This window comes from Martes martes (genome assembly GCF_963455335.1).
Source record: "Martes martes genome assembly, chromosome: 4".
In the NCBI taxonomy this organism is placed as follows: Eukaryota; Metazoa; Chordata; class Mammalia; order Carnivora; family Mustelidae; genus Martes; species Martes martes.
Window position 1 is genome coordinate 161958126 of NC_137891.1, and position 23344 is coordinate 161981469.

The window sequence follows — 23344 nt, forward strand, 5'->3', positions numbered from 1 at the left end:
AATCAGTTCTTCCCCCAAATGCCCAGAGAGCATCTCCCGTTGCGATGGCCTCCAGAGCTCCCAAGAAGGCAGAAGGGCGGCGAGGAGCAAGGCGCGTGGCTGGGCAGGACCGAGGTGCTCGGTAGGGCGGAGGGCAGAGGGCTCGGCCGGCCGGGCCATCCTCCTCGTGACTCCTCCTCCCCCCTCCACGGCTCCAAGTCAGGTGATTCCGGGCACGTGACGGACACCACCTACCCTGCTGCTCCCGAGTGGCAGCTCGGGCGGCCAATGAGAGGCTGGGTCTCGGCGCGGAGCCTATGAGAGTCGGGCTCTAGGGGGCGGGCCGCGCGGCGGTGGCGGCTGCCGGGGGCGGCGGCGGCGGCGGACTGGGGAGGCGGCGGCCTGGCTTGGCCTGGCCTGGCCTGTCAGGGCGCGGGCGGCGGCGGCTCCAGCACCATGTCCCTGCAGTACGGGGCGGAGGAGACGCCCCTGGCCGGCAGTTACGGCGCGGCAGATTCCTTTCCGAAGGACTTCGGCTACGGCGTGGAGGAGGAGGAAGAGGAGGCGGCAGCAGCGGGCGGCGGGGTTGGGGCGGGGGCCGGCGGAGGCTGTGGCCCTGGGGGCGCTGACAGCTCCAAGCCGAGGATTCTGCTCATGGGGCTCCGGCGCAGCGGCAAGTCCTCCATCCAGAAGGTGAGTGCGACCGCGCCGGATTCCCCCGGCGCCCCCCTCCCCCTCCTAGGGGCTTGGGTGGCCGCCGGGCGCGTAGAGGCGGGGGGCCAGAGGAGGGCGGCGGCCGGGGCCGGCCGGCCGAGCTGTCCCACCGCGCTTTTTCTGTTCTCTGGGGAGCGAGGCCAGAGGCGCGGCCCGGGGGAGGACCCCGACTCGGAGTCCACGCCCAAGTCAGCCGAGGCCAAGTGGGTCCCCGAAGGCGAGACTGGCTGGAGGGAGGCAGGTGCCGGTGGCATCGCCCGGGACCTCCGCCCCCTGGGACCCAGCCCCAGAGTCCTTTCCGAAACTGAGACGTACTCTGCAGTTCCAACTTGGAGAACTTGTCCGACTCCCTCCCCTGCCCCGATTTTGTGTATTCCTCTCACTTCAGGTGACCTGAGTTTGCGGGGCTTCCCAGGTGAGCCCCATGGAGCAGCGTCAGGAAGAGCTGTGACTAAGTCACTGGCCGTTTTAATGCTTCCTACTACGAAGGAGAATTTAACATCGCTGGGGATTGGGGAGCTGTTATTCCACCAGTTTTAGTATTTGGGGCCGGGCGAGTGTAATTGCTGGTTATAGTTCCTCCTGTTATGTGTGCAGATACAAAAATCTTCTGAGACCTTGAGAATATTTTCAGATCTTTGTCAGGCCATTTACTTTCACTTCGGGTCTGTCAGGAACGAACGGAGGGCTAGACCCTTTTTAGTAAGGGGGAAACCGAGGCAATGTTGGCGTCCTCCATTAGCCACCCACCTCACACACAAGTGAGCTGGTAATAAGACGCCAGATATCTGGTCTGTTGCCCTCTCCATTCCGTTGCAGAGGTCTTTCTAAAATAAATCTGTGTGATATTTTGTAAACATGGTTTTGAAAAGTAGCCTTCTAATGAAGTTACTGGTTTACTGTGTTTTATTAACTTCTGAATTTACTGGATTGCTGGGTTTTATTTTCTCACCTGTACTGTAAATTTTGAGTAAATTCATGGTAGGGTTTTAGCAAACTGAATTTAATTCTTCTCGCTTGTTACTCATTGACTAAACTTTGGTAGTAACTACCCAGTTTCCTTTTCTAGAAGGTAACAGTGAGAGACAAATTAGCTTTATGTTAGAGTTGTATGGATTGTGATTATCCTGATTCTTAACTGTTACTTTTACCATTTCTTCTCTCATGGGAGCAGTCATTTCCCTGTCAACTCCTCTCCTGACTCCCCCACCCCCCAGTCATTTTCTACTTGGTATAATTACTGTCTGTTTTATTTCTTCCACAAGACTGCAAATTCAGTGAAGGCAGAGTCTAGGCAGTTACCTTTGTAATTCTCAGAGCCTGATAGAGGCATTTCGGTAAGTTTTCAGTGAACAAAAATTTTTAAACTTTAGCTCTAAGCTTTTATGATATTAAAGCAGGTTTTGGGAGAGTTAATACAGTTTAACAGAAAACAAAATGAATTGACAAAGACATTGCTGCTACTAGGATTTACTATGTGCAGAGAAAATAGCAGAGAAGTTTCAGCTCCAGAATAGGTTTGATTGAAAGTAATTTGGTGCCTTCTCATCTCTCAGAAGTAAAAGGATAATTCAGGGTCAAATTTTGAAGTTTAAGTAGAAAGATGAATAGTCATAAAATTATCTTCTTTCTTTTAACAGGTGGTGTTTCATAAAATGTCACCCAACGAGACTCTCTTTTTGGAAAGTACCAACAAGATTTATAAAGATGACATTTCCAATAGCTCCTTTGTGAATTTCCAGATATGGGATTTTCCTGGACAAATGGACTTTTTTGACCCAACTTTTGACTACGAGATGATCTTCAGGGGAACAGGAGCATTGATATATGTCATTGATGCACAGGTAGTAGGAATAATGTTTATTTCTTTTTTCTGCTGTCAAAAGATGTAGACACAAAGGAAAGGTGTTTATCTTTCTTTATCATGTGCTTCTTGCAGCTTATTTCTTTGCTGATAGGTTTCCTAGCAGTATGGGAGATGGAACTGCAGAGGTGTGCAGGCATGCCGTTGTGCGAGTACAGAATATGAGATGATTAGGAGATAGTGGCTTATTCTCTTTTGAGTTCTAGTTAATGAGCAGTTTTCCACTTTTATTTGTTAGTAGTGCATATTGCCATACTTCATTCACTATTACAATAGTGATGTCACTCACTGGAAAGATCTTCTTGGTGCCCATAATCTAATGAAGAATAGGAGAACTGAATCAGTAAATATTAAAGTGAATAGTTTTCTTGGTTGTCCAAATTGAGTTTGACTCAGCAAGCGTTTATTGAGGGCCTAGCTTGTGACAAGCCCTGAGATGAATGGGACATGTCCTTGACCTTAAGAAGCTTAAACATTGGTTAAGAGTGCTTTCTAATTGAGAGGCTCTGTAATGGAGGCTTTCACATACATGATCCAATTTAATTTATTCTTTACAATACTGTGAGGTAGGTATGGTAATTCCAATTTTATGGATGAGTAAACTGAGATCACAAGTTTAAGCAACCTGCTTAAAGTCACACATCTAATAAATGGCAGAGCTGGGATTACTTTTAAAAAATTCTATTGGGAAGAAATGTCCATGTCCTTTTTCCTTTTCTTATATTAGCAATATAAAAATTGTAAGCATTAACTTGGTAAATGAATTTTTTTATCTGGAGAGATTAAAAATTTAGATAAGGTTAATGTATTTGAATGTTTGGAGTATTTGTGAATAATTAGTATAATATATTTTCTGTGGTTGGGGAAAGAGGTGGTTTGAGGCTTTCTTAACTCGTTACTGACTTTTACCAGATTTCTTTTTAAAAAATATTTTGTTCTGACTTACAGGATGACTACATGGAGGCTTTAACAAGACTTCACATTACTGTTTCTAAAGCCTACAAAGTTAACCCAGACATGAATTTTGAGGTTTTTATTCACAAAGTTGATGGTCTGTCTGATGATCACAAAATAGAAACACAGAGGGACATTCATCAAAGGGCCAATGATGACCTTGCAGATGCTGGGCTAGAAAAACTCCACCTTAGGTAACATCATGTGTGTTTGATATGAGAGCCCTGAAAAATGTTTAAATGTATTCCCATCTCTGTCATTACAAACACGTGGCTTTCTGTTACTGGTATGCCCTTCCCAAATCTGTAATGTTCTTGATCTCTCCTTTGTTGAATTCAGTTTTGGGAGCCTGATGGTATTTGAGAAGTTACTTTCCAGTTTTTTGCATTTTCCTGGAGATTGAAGTCATGTGAAGTATTTTCATTGGTGCTTTTAAAAATTCATCTCAGGAGACTGGAATCAGCCTCTTTCCTCATGGCATAAATCTATTTTGGGACTCCTCTCTCTTGATTTCATCATTTATTTATTTATTTTCATTTTGCCTCAGTTCAAGGACTCTGTCACAGTTGTTGTAGAACTCTGTAGCTGGAGTCTTCACAGTATTTTTTTTCAGTAGGAAGAGCATTTTAAAGAGGCACATGTTCGAGTCTGGACTCTGATGTACTTTGTGTATGTTTTTAAAAACAGTTCATGCTTTTATGAATCTCTGAAGTTTGGGTTAGGTGAGTTTGTTCTATAAATCTGTTTAGGGTTCCTGTTAGGTTTAAAGAACTGCTGATTCATAACTAGATACCATGAAGAAAGTATCATTAAAGAACAAGTACTAGATAGGATTGATGATTTTTGTGCTTGTGTTCTGGAAGTGTGAGGAATATTTTCTATATTTTGTATTTTTTTGGTGGTATAGGTAGATATGAGTAATAAAAAGTACCCAAGAAAATGTTCTCTTGATATAAACAGCTTAAAGGGGAAGCAGGGGAGAGACACACATGTAGCTATTTCCTTATCCCTGGTCTGTTACAGTGACTTCCTTAAAGGCTCAAGCCACCCCTCATCCCTACCCCTAATATTCCCTAGGGCCTCAGGTGCCAGGGTCTTTTCAGTTATTCTTCTAGGAAGTCATGTAGAAAAAGTGTCATTGATCTGTAGTTTGGATTGAAATTTTAAAATATTTATCAGTAATTCATGCTTTAAAAAAACTTAGCAATATTTGTAAGAGAAAGTAAAAGTGCCTCCCTGTGAAATTCCTCAGTCTCACTTTTTGGGAATCTACACTTAACGGATTTTAGGCGGTGATTGTCCTGTGTTCCCTAGGGCACATGGGAATTCTCCTAATCCTCTTTACACCACTTCCTTGTCCCTTTTTGGGGCGTCCCATCCCAGAGGTACACGCCATCCCTTTCTCTAGTTCCTTATAGGACCCTAGGCCTTGTTAACCTCTGAAGAATCTTCGCATGGAGGTCATCCCCCTCGCCGCCACATCGAGCTTTTATTCATTACTAACATGCCTGTGGATTAGCCTCTGTTCGATTTCTGGTTTCCAGAAATCCAGTTTACTAAAATGCCCTGTGTCTTGTAGGGTTCTCCACGTCCCCATCTACTTCCATGCCTCAGAGTCTCTGAAGGACCTTCCCACGTGCTAACCTTTTTGCCTAAAGGAAACAATAAAATATTCCGTTGTCCATAGTGCTTGTCCCTGGTGCCTTTAGGAGGGGGGTCATCTTGGTCTCACTTGTTTACTTGCTCAAACATCTAGAGTCAAGCCTCATCTTGTATAGGGTTAGGTTCCTAGGTCTGCTTCCTGAAAGTATTTTTAAATTGCCTGCCAAGTGTCATAGCTACAGTTCTGTGTTTCTGACTTTGTAATATGTACTTACAAATAAATAAGTAGAACAGCTACATGATGAGGAGTATACTCCCTGAGCTAAAATTAGGAGGTAAAATTGTATTAAAATGTGAAAGGTTTCTCTTTTTCATATGTGTTTTATTAAATCTGTGGATGTTACTTCTCCACTGTATGTCCTTTTAGGCAGATTCCTGTTCCATTCCTATGCTTAATAGGGCCCCAGCTCCTGTTCTTCTAATTATGTCATTTACATGAACTCTGAGCATCAGCTGTGTTCATTTGTTTATTGAACAAATATTTATGAGCACTGTTCAGGGCAGTGGGGTTGTAGCTGTGAGCAAGACCACTGAAGTCTTTGTTCTCATGGAGTTTACATTCTGATGAATGAAGACAGCTCAGAAGCACTTACAAATAAATGTATAGTGTAATTTTAGGTACTTATCAGTGCTATGAGGAAAAATTAGGGAAAAGGGCTGCTGTTTTATGGAGGAGGGTCAAGAAAGAGCTTTCTGAAGAGATGGCGTTTTAGTAGAAACCTGAATTACATTCTTACTGAATAAGCGTCACCCCTCTTTGCGCGCTTCCTCTTGGTTTTTATCTTGGTCTTTGTCAGCCATGGGCTTAAGAAACCAGGTTGTTTGGATCAGGTTGCAAAGACTTAGGTGAATATTCAGGTTCCTGCATCTGAAAATGCTTTCCTGGGTACTAGGAAATTGCCCTCTTTTGTAAATGCTGTAAAGAGGTGGATGGTTACAAGCCAGGTGGGGAAGCTGCATTTGTCTTCTTGAACAGTGGGGATGACAGGCGAGGTAAAAAGGCTTTTTTTGAACTTAGTGGAATCAAATGTTAAGCAACATAAAATTTTATATTTTATAATTGTCACTGAACTGAAGATATGTTTCAAATTAATCAAATCGTGTTGTGTTTTTCAGCTTTTATTTGACTAGTATCTATGATCATTCAATATTTGAAGCCTTTAGTAAGGTGGTACAGAAACTCATCCCACAACTGCCGACCTTGGAAAACCTATTAAATATCTTTATATCAGTAAGTGAGCTAATTCACTATAGTTTCTGATTCCATTTTTTTGAATATATTTGTGTTATCAAATTCTCCAAAAAAAATTTCTTGCCTTAGTCTGAATCAGGCCGAAAGGCTAATGAGACACTTAACACGTAAAATAAATCATAAGAACACTAAAAAAAAAAAATAGCTTGAGTTATTTTCTGAGTTCTTTCCTTAGTGCTCACCCTTTTGATCTTAAAATGAAGTGAAAAATTTTTTCATACTTTCTTAATGAATAAAAACCTCCATGATAAAAAGAAAAAAATCTTCATGACATCTGTTTCCTGAATGGAGAGTAGTAACTGGAAAAGTCTGGGTTTTGGGAATTTGACTCCTGCTTAATCTCTGCTTTATAGGAGGTCACATTGAAAAATTGATCTTTTCCTTTCCTTGCTAACTATAATCTTAGTATCATATTTCACTTTTCTTATTTTGAGGATTCAGCTTAATAAAAGAGGATATTCCTTAAATAAATAAAACATTCAACTATTATATTTTCTAGACATTACTTTCAAGGGCTCAGGGTGTAGTGGTCCCCAGTTCTTTTGGGCTTTTGGGTTATGCTAGATGTTTACATCAAACTAATTCTTTTATGTTTTGCTAATTGCCACAGAATGCCTTTCTGGTGGCAAGGTCATTTAAATCAGAGGTTGATTATTGTGACAAGAAAGGATTATTGAAAATCTAATATGGCTTGATTTTTGGAGGATTTTTTTTGGTTAACTTCTTTGATGGTGTCTTAGTAAGTAATTCATTTAATTTGAGGAGGAAGAAAAATCAAATTTAATGCAATTAAGTCAGTAAATCAGAGCAGAGACATGATTCCACTTTTATTCTTTGGATAACAGAAGTGTCTCTCAATCACATACTGTTTGCTGCTTTGGTACTGGGTTATACAATTAAAAATGTCTTTGTGTATTAATCCATAATTTCAGGATCTTAGTTAAATTACAAATTTTGATTCTTGAAACTGAATACTTCTCCAATTTTGTTTTTCCTAGAATTCAGGTATTGAAAAAGCTTTCCTCTTTGACGTTGTCAGCAAAATCTACATTGCAACAGACAGTTCTCCTGTGGATATGCAATCTTATGAACTTTGCTGTGACATGATTGATGTTGTAATTGATGTGTCTTGTATATATGGGTAAGTTATGTATATGTGTGTGTGTGTGTGTGTGTGTGTGTGTATATGTGTATATATTTGCAAGATCTCAGACATGTCAAAGACTATCAGTTCACTTTGTCAGAGGGATTAATTTTTGAGGTCTCTAGCAGGTACTGTATGGAGTGGAATTGTTCTGACTATAGTGCTTGGAGCTTGATTTCCCTGTAGGTGGACTGCTAGGTTTTACTGCTTCAGAGGATGGGTAAGAGCAGTTGAAAAACTGTGCTAGTGCCAGATTTAATTATCACTGAAAATTTCTTCTGCCATTATTTGGGAGGCTTGCACTGTATCTTCTCCCTTAGGGACTCTGCTAGATCAAAAAAGTAGATTAATTTATTTTGAATAACAGAGTAAGTACTGGTTCCTAATTTAACTTCAGGCTTTATGGAAATGAGGGATCCTAATCTTTGAGAGAGCCAAGAGACAAGGAAATCAGAATTTTGGGTGTCAGAAGGACTTAAACATAGAAAAATTTGACCCATACATGTGAGTTTCCAAAATAAATTTCTAAAATGTAAACTCTTTCTTTATGTAAATTCACCAAGCTTCATACAGAGATTTATAAATGCCAGCAAAGGTGTGATTTTGTGGACTAGTCCAGAGGACGAGTGAAAACTTTGGAGAATGACTGGTATTTCAAAAGCCAACAACCTCTGTTGCTTCTAATAGCCCTAATCCCCCCAACGTGTTAACATCAGCATTCCCAAGGCACTTTCTGATGCTCTAACATAACCTTTGCTTTCTGTGTCCTTTATCTGTTCCATTTTCCACCTGGTCTGAACTCTTCTTTCATCTCTCTGTTCTTGCCCTTCACCTTGGTCTCTCAGCCTAATTTGTTGGTGTCTTTCTCCAGCTGACTCAGTAGGAGAATGCATTTCTCTTACATGTTCTTTACCTGTCTATTTCTGTCTTCTATTTGTTTCTCACTTTTGTGGTTACATGCTCTCCTTTGCTCTTTTCCCATAATGAAAATGTGATTTTTTTTTTGTTACATTACTTATTACAGCTTCATGTTCCCATTCCTCATTTTAAAAATGGATGAATAGAACACTTGTTTTTTCTTTAAAAGAAATCAAAATTTCATAACTGCTTTTCTATAATTTAAAAATCAAAATTAGTTGCAAAATTTTTTTCAGTGTAAGGTTCATTGTAAAATACATTTTGTGTTATATGCTACATTATAAAAGAGAAGAAAAAATATTCATTATCTCATTCGTAACACAATCCGTGCATGCAGTGTGGTGTATTTTATTACATTTGCTTCTTACTCGGCTCTTGATTTACATCTTTTGAAGGAGAACTACCTATAATTCTGACAATTCTAGTAAAAACAATACTTTCAGACCCTGAAGGCTCACTTTGTAAGCATCGGGATTCCACAATATCTTTGATAGACTGTATTAATTTTAGTTTTTATACTTAACTCCTTTTTCACTAATGGCAGTTTTCTTACATTAGGTCCTTTTTTATTTGTATACTCTGTCAGTACAGATTAAGGTGAGGGAAGGTTTGAAACCTGTGTTCCCTGTATCCTGGGTAAACAAGATGAAGGTGTGCACGTATGGAATACTGCATCCTCGTCTGGGAACCCTATTTCTTTCTTTTTTTTAAAAGTAGGCTCCACTATAAGCCCAATGTTGGGCTTGAACTCATGACTCTGAGATCAAGCCCTGAGCTTAGATCAAGCGTCACACTCCTAACCAACTGAGTTCCAGGCACCCCTGGGAGCCTTATTTCTTAAATGAGAACTTCTGTTGCCATATTTTTAAGCCAGAATTTTTTCTGTTTTTTTTTTTCCCCCTTTAAAGATTATTTATTTATTTATTTGACAGAGATCACAAGTAGGCAGGGAGGGGGCGGGGGGAAGCTCCCTGCTGAGCAGAGAGCCCAATGTGGGGCTCAATCCCAGGACCCTGAGATCATGACCTGAGCTGAAGGCAGAGGTTTTAACCTACTGAGCCACCCAGGCGCCCCCAGTATTTTTTCTTAAAGACACTTTGGAAACTGAGTGGAAAGATTTGTCATTGTGCAAATTAAATGTGACAGAATACCTCATTGGGAAACCTGTAATGAATACTTTCTTTTAAAACAGGTTAAAGGAAGATGGAAGTGGAAGTGCTTACGACAAAGAATCTATGGCAATTATCAAGCTGAATAATACGACTGTCCTTTATTTAAAGGAAGTGACTAAATTTTTGGCACTGGTCTGCATTCTTAGGGAAGAAAGTTTTGAACGAAAAGGTAATGGCATTTTAAAAGGCTGTTTTTATATTAAATTCTTTGTAAAAATTTACTAGGTTCTTGAAAATCAGAGGAACTAATATTGCAGTGTTAAATGCTTATCAGCTCAAACTGCTCTTGTCCCTTCCTTTCCCTATATAGTCCAGACTTTGTCCTTCTTTTGATCTTTTATGTTAAGGTAGGTATTTAATTCCAGCCTTTCTTATTTTGGGTCATTTTAGTACGTGTCTAAACGCCTGCAGTTGGGCTTCTACCCACACCTGTTTACAGAGACGATTCTTGGGCATGTTGCCAGCTCACGTTCTTGCTACATGCAGCAGCCTTTCCTCATTCTGTAGCCTCTTCAGCCTTCTCCAGCATGTGACCCGGCCAGTCTCTCTTTGCTTGACGTTTCCTTCTCCCTTTGCTTCCCTAAAGCTTAGCTCTCCAAGTTATTTTATGTATTTGTTTCTCTGATCTCCTCTTTGGTTTCTTTTGTTTTTCTCAGTTCTGAGCATTTTTCAGAGCCATGTCTTTGTGCTTGCTTCTTCACTTACTCTCCTGCTCAGCTCATCCAAGCCATGGTCACTTAATTTTCTCTGTGTGGTTGATTGAAAAATTGACCTCCCCAATTCTGACTTGGGCCCATATTCCAGTCCCATGTTTGGAGCTGTTAGTAAGACATTTTCACTTAAATATTTGATTATCATCATGTACGTGGTGTCAGAACTGACGACTATCCCCTTCTGTTTCCTGACCCTCTTGGTTATTCTGGTGGTGGTACCAGTTACAACATTGCCTGGCGTCCAAGCTCGGATACCTTGTAGTCAGGTGATTGTGTGGTGGCACTGTGAAGGGGCCTTTGCAGGTCATTTCCCAGAGGGCATTCTGTGTTCCCCCTTTCCCATTCTTTTCCTATATTGTTTACGTTGACTCTTCACCAAATCTTGTTTCTTGGGTTTCCTTTCCATTCCCACTGTCAGTCCAGGCCCTCATCCCTGCAGGCCCGTGGTTGGGCACTAATATCCTGCTTGAGGTGACGCACTCAGCACGTGTTTTGAGGGGCTGCTATGTATTATCTTTTATTAGCTTTCAGAAAGTTGCTTTTGTCATATTATTTAAATACTCAGGGATCTCTCACAGCTCTCTGTTGTTCAGTGCTATAAGTGCCTGCTCTGCGGTCTGCTTTTTTAAATTTAATGTTGTACGAATTAATATTTCACTAATGTTAATATTAATGAACTATATCTGATACACAAAATTTTTGGATAAACAAGAATGTGCGTATTCACCTTTGAGTTTCAGAACCAAAACATGGCAGAGACATAGTTGTCATTCATGTATGTGTTGCATTGGAAGTCTTTTTTGGTGCTATGTTGAATGTAGTAATCTAATTTTCCCCGTGTATGATGTATTTTACTTCATATCTTCCTTAGCCAGTATAGAGTTTTGTATTATGTATCTCTGTGTAAACACTGTAAAAATGTAAGCAGTCTTCTGCAACTTGCTTACTCTCCTCACTTAAGGTCTTTTTTGAGATTTATTTGTGTTGATAACATGTAGCTTTAGTTCATTCATTTTCATTCTACACCATATTATGTGGATTGAATATACCACAGTTTATTTTCTTTCTGCTGGACATTTAGGTTATTTTTAAATCACAGAGAGCTTTGCAACAAATACTCAGATGCAACAAATGAACATGTTTGCCTTTGCACATGTGGAGAGTTTCTCTTCGAATGTGTTTAGTAGTGGAATTTATAGAGATGTGTTCATACATCTTCAGCCTTATTAAACATTGCTCTCCAAACTGGCTTTCCCATTTTTGGTCCCAGTAGCACTGTGTGGGAGTTCTTGTCACTTCATGTCCTTGATAATGCCTTTCGGTCTGGTAGGTGTAAAATGGTATCTCATTTGGTTCTAATTTTTACTTCTTTAATCACTAGTTAGAACAGGCGTTTTCCTTATGGCAGGTACCTTTTATGCCAGTTCAAGATTGTTCTTTGGTAATTTACCTGTTCATATACTTTATTCTTTTTGTGCTTCTTAGTTATTTTTCTCCATTCTAGTCTTAAAAGTTAAGAACGGGCACCGGGGTTGCTCAGTCCGTTAAGCATCTACCTTTGGCTTGGGTCATGATCTCAGGGTCCTGGGGTGGAGCCCCTTGTTGGGCTGTCTGCTCAGCAGGGAGTCTGCTTCTCCCGCTCCCTCTGTGCTCTAACTCTCACTCTCTTGAAGGTAAATAAAGAAAAATCTAAAAAAAAAAAAAGTTAAAAACAAAATCGTTTTTGGTTACAGAAGTTTTCGAATATATACAAAGGTAGAGCAACACAGTGAGTGCCCATGTAGCCATTGCCCTGTTTCAGCAGTCCCCAGCATATGGTCAGTCTTGTGTTCTGTTTATCCTACCAGCAAAGTTACTATTTTTTACTGTCAAACGTAAAAAAGTAGAGAAGATAACAGAATGAATCCCTTTTACCTCCCAGATTGGATAATTATAAAAATCATAGCCAATCTTTCTTCTTTCTGTACCTCTTTCTCTGCTGGGTTGCTCTAAAACAAATCTCTGATGTGATCAAATAATTTTGTCTCTATAGATTTCAGCAGGTATCTCTACAAGATAGCATTCTTTCTTAAAACATAACGATGCCATTAATAAACAAAAAAATGAACAGTGATTTCGTAATATCGTCAGATCTCTGGCTAGTGTTCGGGTTTTCCTGGTGGTCAGTTTTATTTTACCATTTTCACAGAAGTCATTTTTTTTTTTAAAGATTTTATTTATTTATTTGACAGAGAGGGATCACAGTAGACAAAGAGGCAGTCAGAGAGAGAGGGAGAGAGGGAAGCAGGCTCCCTGCTGAGCAGAGAGCCTGATGCGGGACTCGATCCCAGGATCCTGAGATCATGACCTGAGCCAAAGGCAGCGGCTCAACCCACTGAGCCACCCAGGCGCCCCACACAGAAGTCATTTTTAATGTAGGTTGAACTTACCAAAACTTTTATAGCTTTTTTTTTTCTTCCTGAGTCTGAAGGACCTCCGGGATTTGACTCTAATCTCCGTAGTTGGACTTGATTCCCAGTACTTCCCAGCGAGAATTCTCTGCCCCTGTCTCCAGTCACTCCAGTTTCTTTCCTGTCTTCACCTGTGCTGTGTTCTCATTGCCAGCTCCCCGCTGTTTTTTTGTGATCTTGTTCTCTTTCCGGCCTAATTAAACCTTGCCTGTATCCCCAAAGGCTGCCTTTGTCCTGCACTGGGCTCTCCTTCCTATAGACTTCTGTGACATTTTTAGTCATTTTGATACTATATTGTTTTGATCTGTTTTTTTGCGTGGTCGTCTTCATGTTCCAGTACTCTCAAGGGCATCGATGCTTCTCTTTCTGATCTGCCATTCTTCTAACTGGCATCTGTTCTTAAGGTCACCTCATGGTCCAGAATGGCTGCTGGAGCTCCGTATTCCAGACAGTAAGGAGGAACAAGGCTGGGGAAAGAATACATCCTTTTGCTTTTAAGGAAATTTCGCAGAGGTCCCACGTGCTTCCACCTATCCCAGTGACCAGAATTGGTCCTGTAGCCGTACATAGTTACAAGGAAGGCTGGGAAGTACAATGTTTTAGCTGAGTATCATTGTGCTCATCAGAAATTGGGTTTCCATTGCTAAGGAAGAAGGGGGGAAAGTAGATTTTTGGTAGGCAACTGGCTATTTCTATCACAAAACAGAACTGTTTGACCAGAATCTTATTTGGGAGCCAGTTCATGAAACATCGAAGGAGCTGCATTGCCTGGAGAGAGCAGGTGTAGGCTGCCTGAGGCTCTCGCTGGTGGGCCTCTCTGCTACCTCCAGACCCCACGGCTCCCCTGGGCAGGATGCCAGACTCCTGCTCCTGCTGTTCCCTTCAGCTCTTCACGGCCCGCCCAGAAGACTTAGGAAAGGAAAAAGCTTGGTAATTTGAAAAGTATTTTACTTTCCCTTCAGATTTTATTGTAGATTTTCTTGGCAAATTTACCTTCTTGATGGATTTATTTATTTACTCAGCCCATTCCCAGGCCCCAGTGGTAACCAGTGTTAACAGTTGGGGTATATGCTTTATCATGTTTCTAGGAGAGAAGATTCCTCAGTTGGATGTATGTTTTTTAATACATAACCAATTTTCTTCGATTACCAAATATTTCCCAGTAGATAATCTCACAGTTGACATTCAAGGGGTCTGATCATCTTTTTCTCTCTTGCAGGTTTAATAGACTACAATTTCCACTGTTTCCGGAAAGCTATTCATGAGGTTTTTGAAGTGGGTGTGACTTCTCACAGGAGCTGTGGTCACCAGACCAGCGCCCCCAGCCTGAAAGCGCTGACACACAATGGCACGCCGCGAAATGCCATCTAGCCTGAATTCCAGCTGTCGGGGCTCTGTGCCAGCTTACTCTTCACTCCAGGGTCAGATGCCACGTGCTACAGGACAGGGGAGCTGCCGCTTGTGGGAATCCTGGTGCCTGTCCCACTAGAGACAAGGGGGAGAGTTTCTCATCTGGATGAAAACCCTTCAACCAGTGGTGTGCAACTGAAGCTACTATTTCTTTTTTTTTTTAATGGCAAAAAAAAGAATTCTAGAGACCACAGAACTCAGTGTGTATTTCTCCTCTTTGGGGTCCTATTTTAAGTAGTTGGGATATTTTGGACCTGGAGGTAACACCACTTACCCATCCTTACCAGAGAATGTTGCTGTCAATTACCAGTTGGAAATAATAGAAAGAACTGAATTTTTATATGCTTCACTTAGGTTTTCATTTGAGTAGTCTCTAAAAATCCTGCCTTGCTTAAGTTCTAACACTGCCTCTCAGATTTCAATTTTGGACATTGCACACCCTAAGACATTTTAAATGCATTTGCTTGCTAACTCAGAAGACACATGGTCTGACCGCAGCAAAGGACATTCCTGTATTTGTTACTGAAGAAATGAGAAAGTTTTATGCTGCATCAGGTCGAGAGCGAGGCTCATCAGTGGCTGCTGCGTTAATTCTCTCGGAAGTGTTGAAGAAACTTTTTAAAGCAGAAGAAAAAGTTTGCACCTGTGTTTTGGGTACCAGATATCTGGGTTCCTTCTCCTCCATTAGATAAGTGATCATGATCAGTGTAACGATGGGAATTTAAAAAATTTGTTTTCCCCACAATCTTCTCCTCTTAGGGGAGAAACTCATTATGTCATTGAAATACTTAGCTCACTTTTCTTTAGACATGGTACCAGCCGCTACGTACCTTTTATTCTAAGCAATCTAGATTCTTTACGAATTGCTGTTTCGTTGGCCATGAATGACCCTAAGGCACCGGTGGGCTGTCCACTGGGAGTTGGAGAGAGCACATGGCGCCACAGCATGTGACATTAAACAGACTTTGTCTCCAGTATTCTGACACCAAGTGTCAACTGTGGTACTTTCTTCACCTAGGATATTAATTCATAATTGTTTCTTTTTGTTGATGGTTGATACCCTGTCCATTGATTTAAAGTGACCCATTATTTTTACTCGACATGCCCAGTAGTCCTATGTTCCAAAGCCACTGGACCACTTGAGTACATAAGTGCCACTGTTTAATGAAATATGTATATTCAGGTCTGTAAACCTAACAGTGTGACTTGGAGTGCTTCCTGCAGATGATTCTGACTGTTGAGTATTTACATGGACCATGGTGATATCCAAAAGAAAATGCTTTTATATTTATAGATTATTTCACTGAACTATATAAAATGGGTATCAATAAATGTATTTACTCCAAAATCAGTTTTTTATTTGCCTCCGATATGAGGAGGGTGGGGTATTGGGACATTGGGTTGTCTCACTTTATCATTCTATCCATTTCTTTTGCTGCTTCATATGGTTAGCATGCTATATGTGTTAGGACTTCAAGCTCTGTCCTGATGCAGGAATTTCATGCCCCGTGTCCAGACATCTCTCCTGGCCCATTACTGCTTAGGGTAGGTGGTCCAGGCCTAGGTGAAAATGGTTTTTTGGTTGTGGTGTTTCATACCAACAGATCTCTCTCGTGGTGAGGAATATGCAGGGCCTGGTGTAACTGATGCATTATAGCCAAGCCAGGAAGGGGTAAGGAGATGAATTAAGTAGGACACCATATTAAAATTTCTACCAGTGCCAGCTTGTTTGTTCTTCCAGTTCTGGGATACTGATTATTGACCCTTAAATGTCAGTTAGGTGGGAACTAAATTGATTGGGGTAAAGTATGCATTAGTTTATAGAAGGGAGGGAAGGTAATTTAGAGGTTGAAAGATCTTACAATTTTCACCATCGGATTACTTTAGAATTCAATTTTAAAACTTTGAAATGGAAATCACAGAAGCAGATTAAAAGATAGAACCTCTTAAAATACCATCTAATCCCATATCCTTTTCCAAATTAGGGAGGCTGAAGTCTGGAGGAGTAGAGAAGCTTGTCTAGAGTTACAGATAGGATGACCATATAAATGCACCAGGATACTGTTGAGAGTGGAAGGGATGCCATTCATAATGATGCCAGAGCGACCGGTGAGCACTGGTGCTGTCCTGGTAAATCAATGTTGGCCAACCTAGTCCCGGAAGTAGCTCATGCGTGGTGGGGCCTCCACGCTGGCTGTGGCTGCCCGGTATGGCCTGCCTGTATCTTCAGCCTCACGCTGCTGTTGTTTCAACGGAGATAATGCCCCAAGATGAATATAACCACGGCACATGGGTGCCCAAGAATTCTTTCTTTTCCCTATAGCTGTGGAAAATTATAAATTCAGGGGGTGATGTAGGAGAAAACTTGAAGAAAAGTGGTGAAGTACAGCAAGTGAATGAAGGTAACAACTTGGGATTAATGGAAATGGAAGAATCCTATAAAACTATTAAGGGGGTTTGCCTGTTCATTGGTTCCAGGCTACCTTGGAGAGCACTGCTCCAGACGGCTAAATAAAACCTTTATAATCTTCTGCCGCAAGCAATTATAGCCGTTTCACTTCCTCTCCCATTCACTCACACCAGTCTCAACACAGACACACACACACACACACACACACACACACACACACACACACAATGAGGTCCCAATATACAATGCTGAAGGTATTTGTGAGTTAATTTCCCCTCTACATTTTGAGTTCGGTGCTTTTACAGAGAAATGATTTTAAAGATAAAATCAAGATAGTTACAAGCTTTGTTGTTGGGGAAAACAATGTGTGTGGATTTGGCCTGTTTCGGTTTGCAAATGCTGAAAGCTTTTCTGATTATATCCAAAAGAGATTATTAGTGAATATTGGTACTATTTTCCATCTAAGCTAATAAACTAACTTAAAATACTCCCCTTTTCCCCCTAGAGACCCTGAAGGAACATAGTCTTTAAAGGGAATGTGGGTGGCAGTTTGGCGTGGCTGGAGTGTGTTTCCATTAACAGCATTTTCCCTGAACTGCTCCCACAAAGCTGGGGAGCCTGTGGATCTAAGAGCAGCCAGGAGAGATGTGAATTGGCAGCGGCTACTAGCATTATTTTAGGTGGTTTATATGTATTACCTCACATAATCTTAACAGTATCTTGTGTTGTAGGGATTATATTCCTATTCTGAGGATGGGAGAACCGAGGCATAGAGATTCAAATGTGAATGGTGGAGTTAGAACTGGAAACCATGCAGCTTGATTCTAGAACTTGTATTTTTTTTTTTTTGGTTAAGATTTTATTTATTTATTTGACAAGAGAGATTACCAGTAGGCAGAGAGGCAGGCAGAGAGAGAGAGAGAGAGAGAGAGAAGCAGGCTCCCTGCTGAGCAGGGAGTCCGATGCAGGGCTCGATTCCAGGACCCTGAGATCATGACGTGAGCCGAAGGCAGAGGCTTAACCCACTGAGCCACCCAGGCGCCCCTAGAACTTGTATCCTTAAACCACCACTTGATCTTGCTTCCCTAAGTAGGGAGGAAGGTTTTGCTTATGAGATGTTTTGTAGAAAAAATTCCATAGTCAAATTTTAGAAATTGCATTCTGTAGTCTCTTGGAAATTTACTGTTTTCAGTCCAGTATTAAAGGTTCTGAGAACACTACAGTAGAGAAGCCATTTTGCCTTGGTTTGTATCCCATGTTCAGTGTCAGTGTGACACTAAGAAATGCTTATTCAAGCCGTGTACAATAAATACACCAAAGGACACTTCACTGAAATATTTTATGTGGTATTGGAAGTACGATTCCATTTTCCCAGTGTCTTTTTTTTTTAAGCTTTATTTATTGGAGAGAGAGTGCATGAACAGGAGGAGGGGCAGAAGGAGAAGAAGAGAGAATCCCAAGCAGACTCCCTGCTGAGCTCAGAGGCCACACAGGGCTTGACTCAGGGCTCAATCCCAATATCCAGGGCTCCATCCCAGGACCCTTGAGATCAGGACCTGAGCTGAAATCCAGCATCAGAGGCTTAACCAATGGAGCTATCCAGGCGCCCGCATTTTCTAAGTGTTTCAATTCAACCTTCAGTGACCTGGTTGTGTCACAGAGTAAAGCCTGTGTATTTTCACAGTCGAGCCTAGTAGCTTGATTTGTTTTTTCAGCCTGGAATCCGCTTCCTTTGCCCTATAGACATTCTATTCATCCTGCTAAGCTCAGCTTAAATGCCAAATCCTCCCTGAAAGCCCTCCACCCACTCCAGTTTCCCGCATCTACTCCCCTCCCTCTGCACCTTGGACCTGGGTGGGTCTGTTCTCTGCTTTCTTGGTAACTTGCTCAGCACCTGTCCTTGTTGGTAGGGATGGGGGAGGCATATTCTCAGCATCCCACACGTTAAGAAAAACCCGTGCTCATTTAAATTCCCTTTCATGGGTCTCCTGGATGGCTCAGTCAGTTAAGTACCTGTCTTTGGCTCAGGTCATGATCCCACCGTCCTGGGATGGAGTCCCAGGGCTCTCTGCTCAGCTGGTAGCCTGCATCTCCCTCTCCCACTTCCCTTGCTTGTGTTCCCTCTCTCGCTGCTGTCTCTCACTCTGTCAAATAAATAAATAAAACCTTTATTTAAAAAAATAAACTGCCTTTTGTCTCAGCTTTGATGGGAAGGAGGGGATGCCCTTCTGGTCTGGGCAGCAACCTGCCTAGCCTCTTCACCTGGTTTGACTGTAGTGGCCGATGCCTTGCGGTTTGACCTCTAGGTGGCGGTGTTGTACTGTTCAAACACAGCATTTAGCTTTCGGGGGGCCGGCATACTTGGTCTGCTCCGAAAGTTTAAACTGCCCGTTAATCACCCAAGTGTACACCCAACTTAGAGATCCAAAGAACTGCTGAAGTTACGTCCCCTGAAATAATATTCAAGACTGATTGGAGACATTTTAGAAGGGGAGCAGTTTGTGATTTTCACTTTTTGTATCTTATCAGCTTTTTAACAAGTGGTGGGATAGGACAAAGGTCATAACATCATTTGCTTCATGGATTATGGGCTCCAAAGGGGCCTTAAGAAGACAGCTCTATCCACAATTCTATAACAGACAGGACTACTTGCTCCCTGAGCCATCTGTTGTGGATGTGTGTGCTCTTAAAGACTCCCATGGAAGGAAAAGCCACATCTTTGAATTAAAATATCTGCTTTAATCAGTTTCCTTTGCCTCAAATGAGGTCTGTTGTAATTATTTCACTCTTGAGAGCTAAAGCTGCAAAGGAAAAGGCTGGGATACATTATCCTTCCATGGGCACTTGCTTTTCTTTCTTCTGGGGCCATAGCAACTCTCCACAATCCCCAGCTGTGACTCTGTTCTGCAAAGACAGATTTTAATGTAAAAAGAACGAGCTACATCAATGCACTTTCGGAGCTGTTTAAAATATAATTGAGAACACTGCAGAAGGACAGTTATAATGAGGAACTGAGTGGAAGGAAACTAGTTGGTGCCCCCCTGGCCCCTGCTTCAAAGTGGCTGTTACTCCCAATGTGTTGTGAAAGTGTTACAACTTCCACATGAAGACCCTTACACTGTAAAAACTGTCTTTTGGGTTAAAGTGATCAAACATCAGAAAGCACTTGGCAGACGATTAATTTGGCGTAAGACAACATAACCTGGAGAACAAAAGCCTGGGCCACGAAAATGGAATATTAATCTTAGACAATGTCCTCTCTCCTTCCCTCCCTCCCTCCCTCCCTCCCTTCCTTCCTTCCTTCTCTCCTCTCTTCTCCTTTCCTCTCCTCTCCTTTTATTTCCTTTCCTTCCTTCTTTTATTTATTTATTTTTTTAAAAAATGTTTTATTTATTTATTTATTTGACACAGAGAAATCACAAGTAGGCAGAGAGGCAGGCAGAGAGAGAGGGGGAAGCAGGCTCAGCCCGATGCGGGGCTCGATCCCAGGCCCCCGAGACCACGACCTGAGCCGAAGGCAGAGGCTCAGCCCTCTGAGCCACCCAGGTGCCCCTCCTTCCTTCTTTTAAAGAGAGGTGCTGGGTATTCTCATTTTGGTAAATGATAAATATTCCTCCTTTCTTTCTAAGTTCTCTCTCCCATCTCTATTCAAATAGGCATGTGAACTTTGTGTTGCAGGTAATGGGGCAGCTGAGAACCAAGTGTTAATTTATTTGAACAGACTGGGCCTATCTTATTCTGAAAAAGCAGTGCTGGAACTTTCTGGCTGGGGTCTTTGTCCCAGAATAAGGCATTGGCTTTGCAGCACTGGAAGTTGAGCTGAGAAGGAAGTTTATAGTCCCACTAGCCATTTCCCTAACACCTGCCTTGACTTGGGAAATGGAATTGTTTGCTGCGCTGCAGCTCCTGGTTAGATGTCTAAGACGGAGGGTTCTTTGGGCTCTGTTTCCTCACTCTATGACCCCTGGGGGCCATCTCCTGATGGAAATGGGATAATTGAGAGAAGCAGGCTATTTGGCAAAAAGGAGCTCATTTAGGTGTCAGGGGGCCCAGGATCTCAGGGGAAGTGTTCCTGGGAGCAGGGTGGAGGGGAAGAAAGGTGAGCTGAACGAAGACTGAGCCGGCACACTGAGAGGGCCTGGGCAGAACTTGGGGAAGGCCACGGTCAATAGCAGGAGGAGGTTGGCTGGAAAAGAAGTCAGAACGACCCTCACAGCAAGAACCCTGGGCAGTGGGGCGCCTGGGTGGCTCAGTGGGTTAAAGCCTCTGCCTTTCGCTCAAGCCATGATCCCAGGGTCCTGGGATTGAGACCCACATCAGGCTCTCTGCTCAGTGGGGAGCCTGCTTCCTCCTCTCTCTCTGCCTGCCTCTCTGCCTACTTGTGATCTCTGTCTGTTAAATGCATGAATAAAACCTTAACAAACAAACAAACAAACACCGGGTAGACTGCGCAGTGCTAAATGCCGCCAAGAGACAGGAGGAGAATGAAAAAGAGACCTTAATTTTGTGGAGGGGGATTGGTGACTTTGAAAAACCTCCGAAGTGGGGATTTGGGCCACTTTATACTTCTGTAGGTCCTCGACTCTCCTCTCCCAATGTATTTATTAGATCCTTAAATTATTTATTCTTGATTTCTTTCAGATTCAAGAGAAAGGTTATCAAAGTTCTTGTTCAACTGGTATTCTTTCTAATTTTACTCCAGGCCAGCCTCTTACCACGTTTTATCTCAGTTCTTACTGGAATCTCAGTTAGTCTCTTGGATTTTTTTTCTCCATTTTCAGAGACCGGACTAGCCTATAGTAATAATACTACTATTTTGTTTGTTTTTAGATTTTATTTATTTGACAGACAGACAGAGAGAGACCAAGCAGGGGGAGTGGCAGAGGGAGAAGCAGGATTCCCACTGCATAGGGTGCCCAATGTGGGGCTCAATCCCAGGACCCTGGGATCATGACCTGAGCCAGAGGCAGACATTTAACCAACTGAGGCACCTAGGCGCCCTAGTAACACTATTTTTGTAATAATTATTAGCAGTAGCATTGGTACTATAATATCTGAGTGCTTACAACTCCCCAGACATTGTACTGAGAGCTTCACTTAATGCCTTCTCTTATAGTCTACCCAATGTCATGAGGTTAGAGCTATTTTTTATGGTCCATTTTACGGATGAGTAAACTGAGGCACAGAGGGGCGAAGGGACTTTCAGGAACCTATTGCTAGGTATTGGCAGAGCTTGGACTTGAAGTCCCATCTGTCTGATGCCAGAGAAAAGGCCTGCCTTCTCGGTAGTAGTAGAGTGCCTTAGAAACTGAGTCTACAAAAGGTGGAAGGAAAATGGCTACGTGGGGACTCTGAGCAGCTTGCCCCAGAGTTCTTTGAGGGTAGCTGTAGACACCCACGGTGGCAGAGGCAGGGTACCTGTTCCACAAGTGAGCTTTCTCTCTCAGGCCCAGGAATAACATTTCCAGCCTCCCTTGCAATTCAGTTAGGGATGGTTATATGACTGCATTCTGGCTAACAGAACGTAAGTTGGAAGTGATGTACGCCACTTCCGCGCTTGGCCATAAAATCCTCTCATGTGTGATCCTCTATGCTCGGTCCTCTCCCCTTCCACCAGATAGCTGCCATTGAGCACAGTGACACTGTCGGAAACACGAGCCGTGTTTCCACGTCCTTCCAGACGTGGAAGGAACCTGAATCCTAGATCGCCTGCAGGAAGGGTCATCTGATGACCAAAAGCACTTGCATTGGAGTCCTCCATACCAGCAAGTAAACGTCTCTGCTGGGCCTTCTTTGAGATGGTGAGCTTTATTTATTAGAGCAGTTGGTGTTGTCCTAACTTAATACACCCATGCACTGTGGAGGTCCTGATTCTTGGCTCGGAGCTCAGTCAGGTAGTGAGGGGGAAGGCAAGTCATCTCAGGAAAGAAGTGAACAAGGAAGATCCGGGCTTTGTGGCCAGTTGCAAAATGACAAGAAATAATAATTTTCAGGCCAACGAGAGGCTAATGATTACAGAATTTCAAGTCTGGGGTTTGCTGGATAGTCTTCTCATGCAAATTTCTAATGCAAGGAGCCCACCATATGACCTTAGGAGTCAGTGGAAAATTCTGGAGAGTCCTGAATTCAAGTGCAAAATCACACAGACCAACTTGACCAAGGGAACCTGGCCTTTCCCCATATTCCCCAAGGGGTATGTGCTCAAAAAGGTGAAGAACCCCAGTTGTGAAGCTTAACACAAACCGTGTAGGAGGCTTATTTAGAACAGAAGAGAAAAACCCAACTTGGCTGAATGTTCTGGATTTTGCATTTTTTCCTTGGGATTTCCACCCCCCCAACACCACTTGTACATTGTAAAACTTTAAAAGGAGAGCTTTTCTTAAACCCAATACATTAGCAGATAGTACAAGTGTCAACAAGCAAGTGAACTTGTCCAGGTGAGGGGAGTCACGAATATAACACATAGTTGTCCTGCGGCCAAACAGCGCATTAGGCCAATAGTCATAGGACTAAAAGTGAGCCTCGATTGCTCTTTACCATCTGGCCTACCAGCTTCCTCTCCTCTGTACCAGTAGTCCCCCTTATCCACAGGGGACATGCTCCAAGACTCCCAGTGGGTGCCTGAAATCACAGATAATACTCAACCCTACACATACTGTGTTTTTTCTTATACACACATACCTATGATCAAGTTTGATTTAC

At 42.4% G+C, this 23344-nt stretch overlaps 1 protein-coding gene across 1 annotated transcript; it reads left to right on the top strand.

Annotated features, from left to right (window-relative positions):
* The first annotated feature begins 330 nt into the window (after positions 1-330).
* Positions 331-15576, top strand: RRAGC (Ras related GTP binding C). Its single transcript, XM_080802701.1, has 7 exons — positions 331-672; positions 2334-2537; positions 3506-3705; positions 6290-6404; positions 7424-7566; positions 9680-9828; positions 14042-15576. The coding sequence occupies exons 1-7, from the start codon at positions 436-438 to the stop codon at positions 14191-14193; spliced, it is 1200 nt and encodes a 399-aa protein (XP_080658827.1). The 5' UTR covers positions 331-435; the 3' UTR covers positions 14194-15576.
* Positions 15577-23344: the final 7768 nt, after the last annotated feature.

Bases quoted from the DNA above. Each gene is read 5' to 3' on its own strand.
- RRAGC (XM_080802701.1), top strand. From the start codon at position 436: ATGTCCCTGCAGTACGGGGCGGAGGAGACGCCCCTGGCCGGCAGTTAC. The intron at 673-2,333 runs GTGAGTGCGACC...TTCTTTTAACAG, and splicing joins GCAAGTCCTCCATCCAGAAG to GTGGTGTTTCATAAAATGTC. The intron at 2,538-3,505 runs GTAGTAGGAATA...TCTGACTTACAG, and splicing joins TATATGTCATTGATGCACAG to GATGACTACATGGAGGCTTT.